Source organism: Pseudochaenichthys georgianus, chromosome 22 (assembly GCF_902827115.2).
Source record: "Pseudochaenichthys georgianus chromosome 22, fPseGeo1.2, whole genome shotgun sequence".
NCBI lineage: Eukaryota > Metazoa > Chordata > Actinopteri > Perciformes > Channichthyidae > Pseudochaenichthys > Pseudochaenichthys georgianus.
The window spans coordinates 22,668,592-22,683,027 of NC_047524.1; the positions used below are offsets into that span (position 1 = coordinate 22,668,592).

Consider the following 14,436-nt stretch of genomic DNA (forward strand, 5'->3'; position numbering starts at 1 on the left):
CAAAGCTTTATAAATAAACGTGTACCAATGACTGAGCCTCCGTACAGAGAGTGATGGTAAACCTGCCTTGGTATACAGTGTACAGTGATGAGTAAGCGCTTTACAATTTGTGACAAATCTCAGAGCACTGTGATACGCAGCATCCAATTTGCTCAGGTAATTGGCAGGTGCATTCATATACAACAAATCACCATAGTCCAGCACAGGTAAAAAGGTCACAGTGACTAGCCTTTTCCTGGCCTCAAGCGAGAAACAGGACTTGTTCCTGTAGAAGAAACCTAGCCTAACCCTCAGTTTTTTTAAGCAGGTTATTGACATGGAGTTTAAAAGAGAGACAATCATCAAGCCAGATACCAAGGTATTTGTAACAGGCAACAACTTCAAGTTTTGTTCCTTGCGTAGTTACAATATCTAAAACAGGCTCTGGTGTCTTTTTAGCTTTTGAAAAGAGCATTAATGAAACAAAATGTTAAGTCCTTTTTACAGGGTTCGTACGGTCATTGAAAACCTGGAAAAGTCATGGAAATTCAAAATGCAAATTCCAGGCCCTGGAAAAGTTATGGGAAACGATGTTTATCCCAAAGTTTTGGAAAAGTCATGGAAATGTAACTAAAGTTGCGTCAAATATAATTTACATTTGATCTAATCGCCAAAATAATCTGCGGTCGCGAGCTGTTATGTGCCATCATGACGCACATGGTGTTATTTTTTAATATATGAAGCGCGAGCTGTGTGCTCGAGTCTTCCTGCCTGTCGGCTGAACTCTGCTGCTCCGGTATGACGGTCAGCTACATTATCTACGGTGCGTTCGTTAACTGTGCGGAGTCACTGTGGCACAGACTGCACCGCTGGTGAACAGCTGTTAGAACGGGCCGTTCAGGTGTTCAGAGCAGAGCGGCAGAGCGTGATGTGAACTGAAATGTTTTTCTGTCACAATATCATTAAGGAATCGTTGAGATAGCTAGCAAACAAAAAGCTAGCTAGAAACAAAAAGCTAGCTAGCTAGCTAGCTAGCTACTAGCTAGCATACATTGTCACTATCTGCTAACGTTAGCTTTAGCCTTCGTTTTCTAATAGTTTTTTTCATAGGCTATAAACGGAGGTGGTATAAGTATAGATATTGTGCTAGAGTAAAAGTAGAAGTACTCAGATCTTGTACTTGAGTAAAAGTAGAAGTACTCAGGTCTTGTACTTGAGTTAAAGTAGAAGTACTCAGATAAGTAGAAGTACTCAGATCTTGTACTCGAGTAGAAGTACTCAGATCTTGTACTCGAGTAGAAGTACTCAGATCTTGTACTTTAGTAGAAGTGGAAGTACTCAGATCTTGTACTTAATAAAAGTATAGTACTCAGATGTTGTACTTGAGTAAAAGTAGAAGTACTCAGGTCTTGTACTTGAGTAAAAGTAGAAGTACTCAGGTCTTGTGCTTGAGTAAAAGTAGAAGTACTCTGATCTTGTAGTAAAAGTAGAAGTACTCAGATCTTGTACTTGAGTAAAAGTAGAAGTACCAGAGTGTAGGAATACTCTGTTACAGTAAAAGTCCTGCATTCAAAATGTTACTCAAGTAAAAGTAGAAAAGTATTATCATCAAAATAATGTGAAAGTAGCGACAGTTAAAGTAGTCGTTGTGCAGATTGGTCCATTTCAGAATAATATATATGATATGTTTTATAATGATTGATCATGAAAGTGTTCTCAAAGCTGGTAAAGGTGCAGCTAGTTTGAATGACTTTGTATACTGCAGGGTAGCTTGTGGATTTACTCCAGGTGGAACTAAAGTCTGATTTAACACTTGATTAGATTTACCATCATTCATCCACATCTGTAGAGTAACTAAAGGTATTAAATACATGTAGTGGAGGAAAAGTACACCATGTACCTCTGAACTGTAGTGGAGTAGAAGTACACCATGTACCTCTGAACTGTAGAGGAGTAGATGTACACCATGTACCTCTGAACTGTAGTGGAGTAGAAGTACACCATGTACCTCTGAACTGTAGAGGAGTAGAAGTACACCATGTACCTCTGAACTGTAGTGGAGTAGAAGTACACCATGTACCTCTGAACTGTAGTGGAGTAGAAGTACACCATGTACCTCTGAACTGTAGAGGAGAAGAAGTACACCATGTACTTCTGAACTGTAGAGGAGTAGAAGTACAAAGTAGCAAAACATTGAAATACTTAAATAAAGTACAAGTATCTCAAAATTGTACCCACGTATAGTACTTGTTGAGTTTATGAACTTAGTTACTTTACACCAGTGGCTATAAAGATAGAAAGACTAAGCCTTGCACAGGCATTACAATACATTTTCAAAATGCTCAACAGTGCTGCCAGAATTATAAACTGACTGCTACACAATTAAAATAAATGCTTTTATATATTTCTATTAGATGTGACTCTTTGGCGTTTCTGTTATTATTGACACTGCTGCTTTCAGGGGGTCAGGGGTCGGGTCCTTGCCACCTTTTTCATACCAGCCTCCCTGACTACAGTTGCTTTAGCGTGTAGAAGCTAGTAAGCCTACTATTTGATTTGTTTTATATAGGCACAACATGTTTCATAATGCAGACCTTATTTTCCTGTTCCATGTTCAAATAAACCATTTTCAGTGGGAATTTTTTTTTGGTCATGAAAAATGAGGTAAAGGTCATTGAGAAGTCATGGAAAAGTCATTGAAAATCATTGGTGAAAAAGTGTATGAACCCTGTTTTTAATAACGTGACCAAGCTTTAAATAACCATACATTTTTATTTATATATCAAAAAAGGAAGAAAGCGTATTGCTTTTGGACTACACACCAACAACAACACGTCGTCAACTAGCATCACTTTGTTGTCACATTGTTGCTCGTGGTGTGAACACAGCCAAACATTCATAAGATCATGTTGCTAATTAATTGGTATAATCCACAGATCTGTAAATCTGAGAGAAACTTTGAGATGTTAGCCTTAGCAGACCATTTACATGCAGCTAAACCTTTACAACACACTACAGGAAGGGGAAAACCTAAAAAGCATAATAGGGCTCCTTTTGAAATATTGACTACAAAACCGAAGAGTAAGAGCTGGCAGCCCTCGCATCCAGTCACTGTGCCCAGCTATCAGCAGCTACATGCCAACCTGAGCACAGATAAGCAGGGGAAGGGAAAGAAATGGAGAATAAAGCTGGCAGGAGGATAGTGGAGAAGTCCCTAGGAAAAATGACAGATGTTACTGTCCGAGGGGGGTTGACAGAGCGAAATGTCACTCTATTCACCCTGAAAAGAGGGGAATAATGGGAGATGACAGCAAATCAGAGGGGGAGGGAGAGCGGGGTGGAGTGAAAAGCAGGGAGATAAGAGGGGCTCTCAGGGCACACATGGCAGTGGACATGGTCAATTTGAATTGTGATTGTGTGGTGACTCCACCATACAGACAATGATAATGGCACAGCGCCTTACATCCCCCTGTATACACTGTATGTACAGTATACTTCTGTGTTTGGATTCCTTGAGCTTCTTTCTCTGGGCATGCTTTGGAAGACGGCCAGTAGAACTGGTGTTGAGTGATCACCGGCCGCACGTGGGGCTCTGTGGGAGAGTGAAGATAGAAGCACACACACTGACAGGAGGTTCAGGTTGTGTTTTTCTTTTTTCACTGAATGGCTTTAAAACCCCTGTAGAGCGGCTCCTTTTCTATTACGCTCAGCCAGCTGTCCACTGTGTCAATCTCTAACTCACCACCGTAAAGATTGGCATCAGTGCTTACTCTCTCTTGTAGTAATACAAATGATGAAGAGCAGTTGCTTTTTTTCCGATGCAGAGCCTTTTCAAGTGTAACTCTATGGAAAGAATCTCCATAATTTACCATGCTAGAGTGGGCCTTTCTCATTGTTTCCTTTCCCCCTTGCCTATACAGTACATTTAAGTCTGATCAGCATGCCATGCTTAGCCACATCTGGTTTGATAATAAACTCTGCATCTTGTTGTGCAGAATACTCGATGCACATGTGACTGTTGTCTTTAATCATTATCACTGTGCCTCTGTTGGTGTCAAACTGGATCTTGGACATAATTTGCTGGCAGACACTTACTTGTGTGTAGGCTTGTAATTTTATAGTGTGCACCAATATCTCTTCTTGTAAGGCATCGCCTATGAGGCAACATTTCATGCACTAGCGGTCGGGGCAAAAAAAGGGCTGACACTAACCTTGCTAACAGGTTTTATAGCATTATTACACATAAATGTAGACCTCATAAAGTACTAAAGAGGTCACTGCTACATAATCAAACACAACTACAAGATATGAAGTGAAAACCCTGATTCAAAAAATACCTTTATGTGTTAACTAGGCACCAATAATGTTTTCACAGCTTTATTGTTGCATTCTAGTTCTGGTCTGGAAACATTGAAAGGACAGTTTGGCAATTGTCATCCTGCATCATTGGGACCTACATGGGGATTTTTTAATTCTTTAAATGTTGAAGCCCTGCCTTGTAAATAGTCCTGTGTATAAATGTAGATCTAATGCCTATTTATATGGCAGTTGATGACGTTATTGCAGAAATTCATATATTTCATCAAATGAACACATACTAACTGAGAGTTTACTGGGCTCTGCACGGGTTACATGATACAAACACTATGCACAGGCAATGGGAGGAGAGGGGGATCAATGGGGGCCCCCAGAGTAATGTTTGCCCTGGAGCGCCCCAGCAGGTTAATCCCTCCCTGATTGGGGGGGAGTTCAGGGATTGTCACCTCGGCGAACGCGCGTTGCTGCAGTATCAGATGTGCCTGGCCCACTGATACACGATGACAAACATGCTATAATTGACATTCAGCACTCCGATGCAATGGCTATGAAACAGTCTCTATATTAGAAAGCCATTCTACAGAATACTTTTAGATAATACTTGTCCGAAAATAAGCCAAGTGTTAGCTGCACGGGTATTTCCATGTTCAACAAGCCAAAGAAAAACTTGGTTGCATTCAACTTAAAATAGCCTCCAGTTCACGTGGAGCTCAGCTGCCTCTACGTTGAGAAGGCTGCAGATTCAAGGAGGCGGAAAAAGCGAATGAGCAAAAGACGAACAGGGCAAAATGGAAATGTGGTGTTTTCTCTTTTCTGTTTTTCCCCTTTAAGCTTCTGTCGAGGGCTGAGCGCTTTCATAAAGAATTTACCATCCGGGCTATTTTTAAACCATGCAGTGAGAACTCCTACACTGAACACATGTGTGAGAGAGCAATGGCGGAGAGTCAGGCTCAGTGAAGATGAAGTAGATTTTTGTGGAAACTGAAGTCGTAAACTTTCATTGCCATATTAAACAGACGGGTGCAAAGCTCTTGCCATACCGTAATGCTAGTGTATACACGTATCAATAAAAGCATACCAAGAAGAGAAGTCTGCTTGTGATAGCCTTCTGTGCTCTTGATGGCAACCTTGATGGCTCCAAAATGGATTTATTGGTCCACTATTTCTGCTGTATTTGCATGTCCATGGTATTTGCATGAGGTCCATTCATTCACAAATGCTGTAAACTGTCGCATAAATAACAGCTTTAGAAACCATTTGAGCCTCTGTTGGTGTACACTCACATTGTGTAAGTATGTGGTTGATGGGACATAATATGGTGTGAAGAGTATATTATTCCTACAGTGAAGACCACCCATATCCTTTTAGTGGCATTGAGGAAATCCTCCAGGGTGTCTCGGCCTATTCATTGCTTTGCTCCTGTTATAGTGGGTGTCATTCACCACTGTCCATACACACAGTGTCTGCTCCAGTGAAGGAGTGAGGGCACTGCTGGGGCAGCTCTTGGTGCACAAACAAAACACACACATTGCACAGGCGCCATTGTTCTTCACGGACAAGAGGTTTCTTTGTCGAGGCGTAAGAGCAACCGATGTCAGGATGAGGATATGATGGCGGACCCTGCTGCCTCCTCTGTCCTCTCATCACCTGTACATTTAAGGAAGATTTCTTAAGAAAATAGATGAAATCAATGCTTGTTGGTCTTGGATTTTTTCCTTTGTTGATGTTGGTGTCATCTGCGGTGGTAGAGGTACTTTTCAAAGATAGCTTCTCAAGGAGTCTGTATTTTTATATTTTTCCAAGTAAGTCTTCAGCATGAGATAAAATGCATGCAAGAAGTGTCTTAGGTGTCTTAGGTGGCCCTCTGTTTGGCCATGGTGGCTGTTGTTGCTTATGTATCTTCCTGTATTTAATCCAAACAAATCGAGGCAGCTGGAAACATGAATTGCTTCACTTCCTGTGCACTACAAAAAATAAAACATTTCCAAGGAAACATTGACCAAACACTGGGTGTGTCGACCAGCACGAGGCTGAATCACTGTTATGCAACGTTTTGATTGGAAATTATTTAAATTATTTACTGTACATGGAAACGTCATGCTTGTCCTAATGGATGGAATGGCATTACAAGTCATTGTTAAGGACACTGGGGAAACCAAACGTAGGCCGCCTTGCATTTTGGATGTCTCTGTAACCTTTTCCTTTGATCTTTTCTCTCTTCCAGATCATGCCCCCTAGATAGCAGCCTCATCCTCCTCTCCACTCCCCCTCCCTGCCCCTCAGCCCCTTCCTCTACCATCCAGCACCATCACTGCCAACCGTGTCGCCACAGCCGCCATGCCGCCCAGGAAGAGGACGCGGCCAGGCCTGGGCTTCCTGTGCTGCTTCGGCAGCAGCGAGCCTCCGGAGATCAACCTCAAGGACAGCGTGCCTCTGCAGCTGCTGGAGTTCAGCGCCCCCATGCCGCCCGCAGAGGAGCTGCTTGCACGTTTCTCTGAACTGGTGGTGAGTAAAGATGGAGTGATGTTAATAATTGAGGAAGCTTGTTGGAATGACTTCTAAGATTGTCATCCAAAGCAAATGCATGTCCCGTAAAGAATATATTAAGTTTGGACTATATTGGCCTAAATCCTAAAGGGCAATTTAAGCTTTCTTTAACTTGGATCCTATTTCCCCTTTTATGTTTTTGACTAATTAGGACAACCATTTGTTGAAATTGTCAGTATTTTCCTCACAGCGCTCCAGCTAGAAGCCACGAAACAGACGCATAGCAGCCCTGCAATTCCGCACCGCCAATGTGTGTCCACTAAAAATGTTCAGATTGTTATTATAAGTAGTAAGATTTGCACGGGAGATTCATGTGATTGGTTGTTGGTCTCGTTGCTCGTATAAACTCCCCAAGCTTCAGACACGCCCACCGCCAAGCGTCAACGCACGCCGCTGTGTAGACGTTCCGTAAGGGAAATGTTATACATTTAACGTTAAGATTCATTACTTTTTCAGTTGAAAAGTTCTCCCACTAAGTGATCACATTGGCTCTTTGTTCATTGAATACTACTGCAACACGACCCAAGTGGCTTCATAGGCTACATAATGCATGACTTAGTCATACAGTATGTTTTACATGTGAACTAACTTCCTGCCTGTTGGCAGTTGCCGTGAAAACTTACTTTTAGAAGTATAGATTTTTTCTACAATGCAAGAGCTGGAACTTAAATCGCCACACTTTAGGAATATAAAAAATAGCCATCCACGGATTCTGTTTAATGAGCCTATTTAACTTAATTGTAACACAGTCCAATGTTGTTATGGATGCTTTAATTTGACCAATTTCCAAAATGAGTCACCATGCAGAAATGTTGCCCATTAAAGTTAAATATATAAAGTTGGTATTAAGCAATACTTTGGTACAATGTAATCCCTGGAATTTCCTTTTTTCCTAATTGTAAGTGGTCCATTTCTTTCCCTTTTCCTTCCATGCGTGTTGTTCATTATCCCCACTAGGAGTATGGACAGGAATCGGAAGGGATTGGGTCTTGTGAAAGGCATCTTGATGGTTTGATTAGGCCATGCCAAACACGACATTTAGCAGCTAATACTTTCCACTACACACAGCCCACCCTTGTGTGACATTTCCTGATGTTGTGCATGGATTACACTTGTTGGCAGAAGTGTTTGGTCTACAACCAGTGCCAAACATGCGCCCATGGTCTTGAGAGGGATCAGGACACAGCTGTCAGAACGGAGAAGTTTCCCGGGGGTTTTCAGCTGCCATGCATGCAAGTTCCGGCTTTTTTGGAAGACAAGGCTTTCCTTTTTCGGTCTCGATGTTTACTCAGTTCCTATCTTCTGTCTTTATCCATCTTAAAGTTTCTGCCATGCTCCTGTAACCTCAGGTTTCCATTCTGCCTGTGTCTCCTACTCCCTACCTGGCTAAAGGACTGCTTCTGACTCTGTCAAGTCTTAGTCTTGGGGAGTGCTAAACTTCACCGGCTGCAAGATATATCACTCCTCCAACTGGCAGAATCAATTCAGGAGATTAAGTGAAATTCCATTTGAGATGGGAAAGTATTCACTATCATTAAGGCAGATGTTTTCCCAACAGGCATCCTTTTCCCATTTTCCAGCAAATGTACCTGATTTGAACCTAAATGTGCTGTCTAGGCTCATTCTCATAATCACTGGCATTGCACAAACCATTAAACCTTGGTAGTTGTAGTGTATTTATTACCGTGATAAGTTAGAATTGTAGCGATGAAGACACTGATTGCATCAATCAGTTCGCCTAAACTGGAGTGACCTATTGCCCTTTTAGCTGCAATAACTAAAGCTTTGTTGAGGAGAACCTATCAGTAGTTACTTCCAATACATCCATTAACCCTCTGAGACCCACATAGGACATTTCCGTTTTTGTATATTTTTGTGTTTGCCTTATAAATTGTAATTTCTTTGCAGTATAATCAAGTTTTACACATCCCAGAAATCAGCACAACCTCAGCTAATGATATATGTCACTCATTAGAGACTTATATACACTATAATAGGGGATATTTGCACATAAATACAAAATAAATAAAAAACAGAGCTTGCATTTTTTACTTATTTCATTAAAAATAACTGCTAACCATAACATTGAAAGAAACATTCAACACTTTTGTCAGGGCCTTTTCTTTAAATATAATTTTAAAATGTCGATACAGTAGCCCCTTTTTTGAAATGTCTATGCTTACATTTTTATAGGTGTTGCTTTCTGCTTTGTGTAGCGTGGTTCTTCAAGCAAGTCAGTGCATTCATTGGGTGGTATCAGAGTTACAAGGGTCTGTAAATGAAATGAAAACATTTGGCCACAGCAAATCATTTATATTAAACATGTAATTTTTACTTTTGAATACTTCAGTACAAATGATGTATTGAATAATTTAAGTGATCTATGTGTACATCAGTAGCGAACCGTGTCTATCACAACTGGACCTTCTGTAGACACTCACACCCCCCCCCCCCCCCCCCCCGCGGCATTATAATGTCCGTCTGCACACTGAATTGTCGTCTTGAAAAGGGTACTCACAACAATTCCGCAACGACTTCATCTTCACCTGTTGCACTTGTCATTTCAACGTTAAAAACAATAACACGGCATGAATTGCTTCGTCGCATTCATCTAGTTCAGTGCTTCTCAAAGTGTGGTCCGCGGACCACTGGTGGTCCGTGAGCGCCCCCTAGTGGTCCGTGAGTATATTGTAACAATTTCACATTTTAAATAAAATAATAAATTAAAGTTTTACGCACTCTCGCGGGAATATCTCCGCAATGGAGCGAGCTTTCGATTGCATGATATAGCCCAGCGCAACACCTTCATCACACATGTTGCCACTTGTTTGTACCATTTTCAGGCGATTAGTAATCTGTTCTAGAAAAACGATGTGATTTTAGATATTTGTGGAGTTAGGTGGTCCGCGAGTGTTTTTTTATTGGTTAAGTGGTCCTTGGTATGAAAAAGTTTGAGAACCACTGATCTAGATCCTCTGTCTCGAGCCAGTTAACTAGTGGGCCTTCTAGAGTACCCTGGAACCGAGGGAAACTCTGAAAGAATACTCCCGTTGGCTACAAATCAATATATGATTGGTTGATCAAACTGTCAGTCCAAACGTACGCTCTCATTCAGTGCAACGGCCAGGGCATTCGATCAAGGATGTAGAATACCTTGGTTGAAGGATATTCTACCCAGAGACCCAGAACAAGATCTGATTGGTTGCTTTCTTTTCTAACACAAAACCACTCAAATGCGTAGTAGTGCATGGTCCGAGAAGGACAAACAAATCAACGTAACACTGTCATATTACATATCAACAACACATACGATTCTCATTTATTCATTTTATATACATTTTATTTATATAATTAAATCGAATTTGTGTTTTATCTGAGTGTTCCAGGGTATTCTCTGAATACCTTGAAGGCCCTGACGGTTCGCCACTGGTGTACAAATATAAAGCATTAGTCAAAACAGGTTTACATTTGATTTAATTAAAAGGTATAATATGTGGTAAACTGAAGAGCCGTTTGGGAGCCAAAAGAGCCGGCTCTTCTTGGTGAGCTGAGCCAAATGATCCGGCTCACCAAGAAGAGCCGGAATTCCCATCACTAACAGGCAACCCTCTGAATCAGACTCCGATTGGCTGTGACTGCATCCACTTAGAGTGTCCGATTCAGAAACGTGGCTCTTACACTCTTTACGTCACAAACAAAGATGGTGGATGAGAATAGAGCTATAAAACAGAAAACGATAAGCAATGCGTCATAATCAATGTGAGACTAATTGCACCTGCGCACCAGTTATGTGCAGCCCTGGTTATTCGGGTTGTCTGTCCATACGTTCCTTTCTAATGAACAAGATATCTCAGTAACACCTTATGGGAATTTCTTCAAATTTGGTACAAAAAAAGTCCACCTGGACACGAGGTTAAACTGAATAAGTTGTGGTGTTCATGACATAGATGTAAACTGTAAGTTTACGGAGGGAAACAACTGCAAGACGGTACTCCTGTAGTTCTGTCTGGAAAACATTTATTGCAAGGTTTGAATCAAAACTTTTATTTTATGCTAGAGTACTTGACCAAATCTCAGCAGTCTGAAAAATAAGACCCTACTCCCACATCTTATTTTGAGGTGGTACATTTCTGATCTTGCAAAGAAGCTTACACATATGTACAAGTTACAGAAAAAGCAGAGCAGATAAATCCAAACCCCTTGCAGCATTTGACCCAGGAGAGAAAGCAGATTTGGTATTGTGTCATTGGATCTGGGCCCTTTCACATGTTGTGAATAGATTCCTCTTCAGATGTTTGTTGGATGGCTTCATCTGATCCCTTAGATGTTTTGTCTTTGGGGTATTGTGTGTGTAAGTATCTGGTTAATCTTGTCTTTACTTGACTGCAGAATTCCAGCATTAAAAATAGCACTCAAAGGTTAATGTCTAACTCAAATGACCTTCGAATCTGTAAATCACTTAATGTGTTCTCATTTGAGGAAGAATCTGAAACTAAAGGGGAGAATTTATGTTTTTTGGTTTCATGATGGCACCCCGGAGTTTTGCCTAAATTCAACAGAAAACTGAAAATTAATCTACGTAGATCAATCTACGTAGATCAAAACCGTAGATTTCAATCTAGTTTCTTTTGACGGTTTGATTCATGTCTGCTTTGATCAGATGACTAATGCACAACTTCTTCTACGTAACGGTCATCTGCCCAAGATCCCCCACATCTGTTTAACTGGACGGAAATGCTGATACATTTGACAAATCAGTACTACCAGACATAAAGCCCAATGCCTTTGAAGCTGATATTAAAAGTCAATGCAGGGAGGCAAGGGGCTGTGCTACGGGCGTGGAAATAAAAAATAAAATAAAATAACATAACAGTGTGTTTCCATGGCAACATGAGATGGGATTATTGTTATGAAAGCCTCTCATGAGGAGCAGAATGAGTCTCAATGGAGGCTCTGAAGTGGGAGCGAAATATCTGGGCCAAATGGAGTGAACCACCTCCGCGTCCATAATGGGTATTCCCCTGTTTCTAGTCACTGTCCGGTCTCCTTGCACCGTTACTGGGAGGAAATACCTTAAGCTGATTGTCTCTGAAACATTGTATGAACAATTGGTGGCCATGTGGCCTGACTCTATTATTGTGATATTAAATGAAAATAAATGTCTGTCTCTCATGTGTTTTTGGAAGATGATAGAGGTTGACTAGAATAAACAGGCAATGATTTGTGGACTAATGGATTAGGTGATCGTCAGAAACATAATCATCAACCTTTTGGATATTAAAACATTTAAAAAGTTAATTTTCATGCAAAAATGGCAGAAAATGTTGCTGGTTTCACACTTCCTGCTGTTTTCAAACTGAATTTATTGTGGTTTTGTACTAACAAAACAAGGCATTTAAAGACATCAGCTTGGACTTTGACATATAATACATACATATTTAAAACTATTTCCTGATTAATCAAGTAAGCCGCAAAATAGTTGTTATTATGGTGACAAACTAGGCAACTATAAAGAAACGCCAGCAAGTTATGGCAACCTAAATATGAGAAGCGTTCTCAAGTGCATAACCTTTAAGCAACCTCTTCTAACTTCTATGCCACTTCATGAAAAATGCAGGAACATAGAATAGTTAATGTAGCGAAATAGAAGACTTATTGTCCTTGGTGTGTAGCTGACAAAACTAATATTGCAGAATAAGCATGTGTGGGATCCATCTGTGGTTCCCTGGTACACTCTCTCTATGTCATTGTTTTTCTTGCAAATAAATGCCCTCCCCAAATAGTTTATTGTATTATTTAAAAAGGAAGATGCATGCACAGTTTATCTAGCCAAATCGGTGCAGCTGAATCAGGTTGTATTAGGTCAACATCTGGCAAATACTGTTCTGGCAGGCATCAGATTAGTGTGTTGTCGCTTTGCTCTCCGCCCGTCTGTTTCTTCTATGTGGTAGCCTCATTCTTTTTTTCTCCGTCTCGATATTTGGGACAGTTTTAATCCAACCACTCTGGGCAGTTGTCCAGCTGTCCAGTGTCAATCTGTCCGCCACAACCTTTTAATAGCTTCCAATCCATGTGACTCACAATCACAGTCCATACAGAACTCTTTCAGAACCTAAATCCTCTCCTAATTTTCCGAAGCCGGACACAAATCATAAATACGTTGCAAGAGAGCAGAAAATGGAAATGTTCTCCACCCTCTGAGCCATTATGAGTGAGTTTCCTCCACAGTGTACGACCTGGGATGCACCATCTTTCCCTCCCTTTCATTCATCTAACGGGCTTCCCATTTCCGATGTTCTCTTCCTAGCCGACCTTATAATGGAAGTAGTAGAGCCTTGTTTCGAGAGGCAGTAGACTAGCAACGGCTACCTAATGACTCATGAAGGATACTATGACTCATGTAAATGCCTTGTCTGAAGAACTCTAGGACTTTTTGTGAGGCTATGACTGCTGTAGCACACACACATTGGTCATGATAATTAAAATATGGACTTGTAACCACATTTTCAATTTATTGTACATTATTAAAACTCGATCATTTTACATTATCAACAATCCTATATGATATTTGGACAAGATTCATATCATTTTTATGTTATTTATTTTTGCTGACATCAATAATGCCCTGTTTATGATTTGTATGTTTGTTAAAATAAGAGTTTTTCGCCAATATTGGAGCCAAGCATTTTAAACCGCACTATTATAAGTCAATTTTGTTTATTTTTTGGGATACTTAACAATTTTTTTTCACTTTCCAAATCAGAAGCCTGTATATTCTTTAGAATTAAATTTGATTTGTGATTCAAAAGTTTTACTTTGCTATTATATTATCGTTATCAGCCTCAGGTCTTAAAATGACAATCATGTTTTTTACGTTACAATATATTGTCAATTAAATAACATATTATGACAGGCCTAGACACACACACACACACACACACACACACACACACACACACACACACACACACACACACACACACACACACACACACACACACACACACACACACACACACACACACACACACACACACACACATACACATACACATACACATACACCCTAAAACTCGTTTAGATCAATAATGGCAGCTACAGCTTCCTTTTGGCTCCCTGGTGGCCTCGTATGACTTCCTGCCATCTTGCCTGTCTTTCCTCTGACTTCCTGTCTCGCCCAGAGACTGCTGCAGAGGATATATAGACAGTACTGTGTGTGTGTGTGTGTGTGTGTGTGTGTGTGTGTGTGTGTGTGTGTGTGTGTGTGTGTGTGTGTGTGTGTGTGTGTGTGTGTGTGTGTGTGTGTGTGTGTGTGTGTGTGTGTGTGTGTGTGTGTGTGTGTGTGTGTGTGTGTGTGTGTGTGTGTGTGTGTGTGTGTGTGTGTGTGTGTGTGTGTGTGTGTGTGTGTGTGTGTGTGTGTGTGTGTGTGTGTGTGTGTGTGTGTGTGTGTGTGTGTGTGACATCAGACAGACCCCCTCTGCCAATACTGTAAGACCTTTACGTGCCTTCTGGAAACGCCGCTTCCTAGCCGCACATGCGTGTGAAAGGATGTCATTCTTGGACCACACACATTTCCCATTTAGGTGGAGCCTC

General features: G+C 40.9%; 1 protein-coding gene across 5 annotated transcripts in view; it reads left to right on the forward strand.

Annotated features, from left to right (window-relative positions):
* Positions 1-14,436, forward strand: part of daam2 (dishevelled associated activator of morphogenesis 2) — a 122,342-nt gene that overhangs the window by 49,561 nt on the left and 58,345 nt on the right. For all 5 annotated transcript variants that reach the window (XM_034111036.2, XM_071201683.1, XM_034111039.2 and 2 more), the window contains exon 2: positions 6,521-6,801. In XM_034111036.2, the coding sequence (XP_033966927.1) occupies positions 6,634-6,801 (168 nt within the window). In that variant the 5' untranslated portion in view covers positions 6,521-6,633. The remainder of the gene's footprint in view (positions 1-6,520; positions 6,802-14,436) is intronic.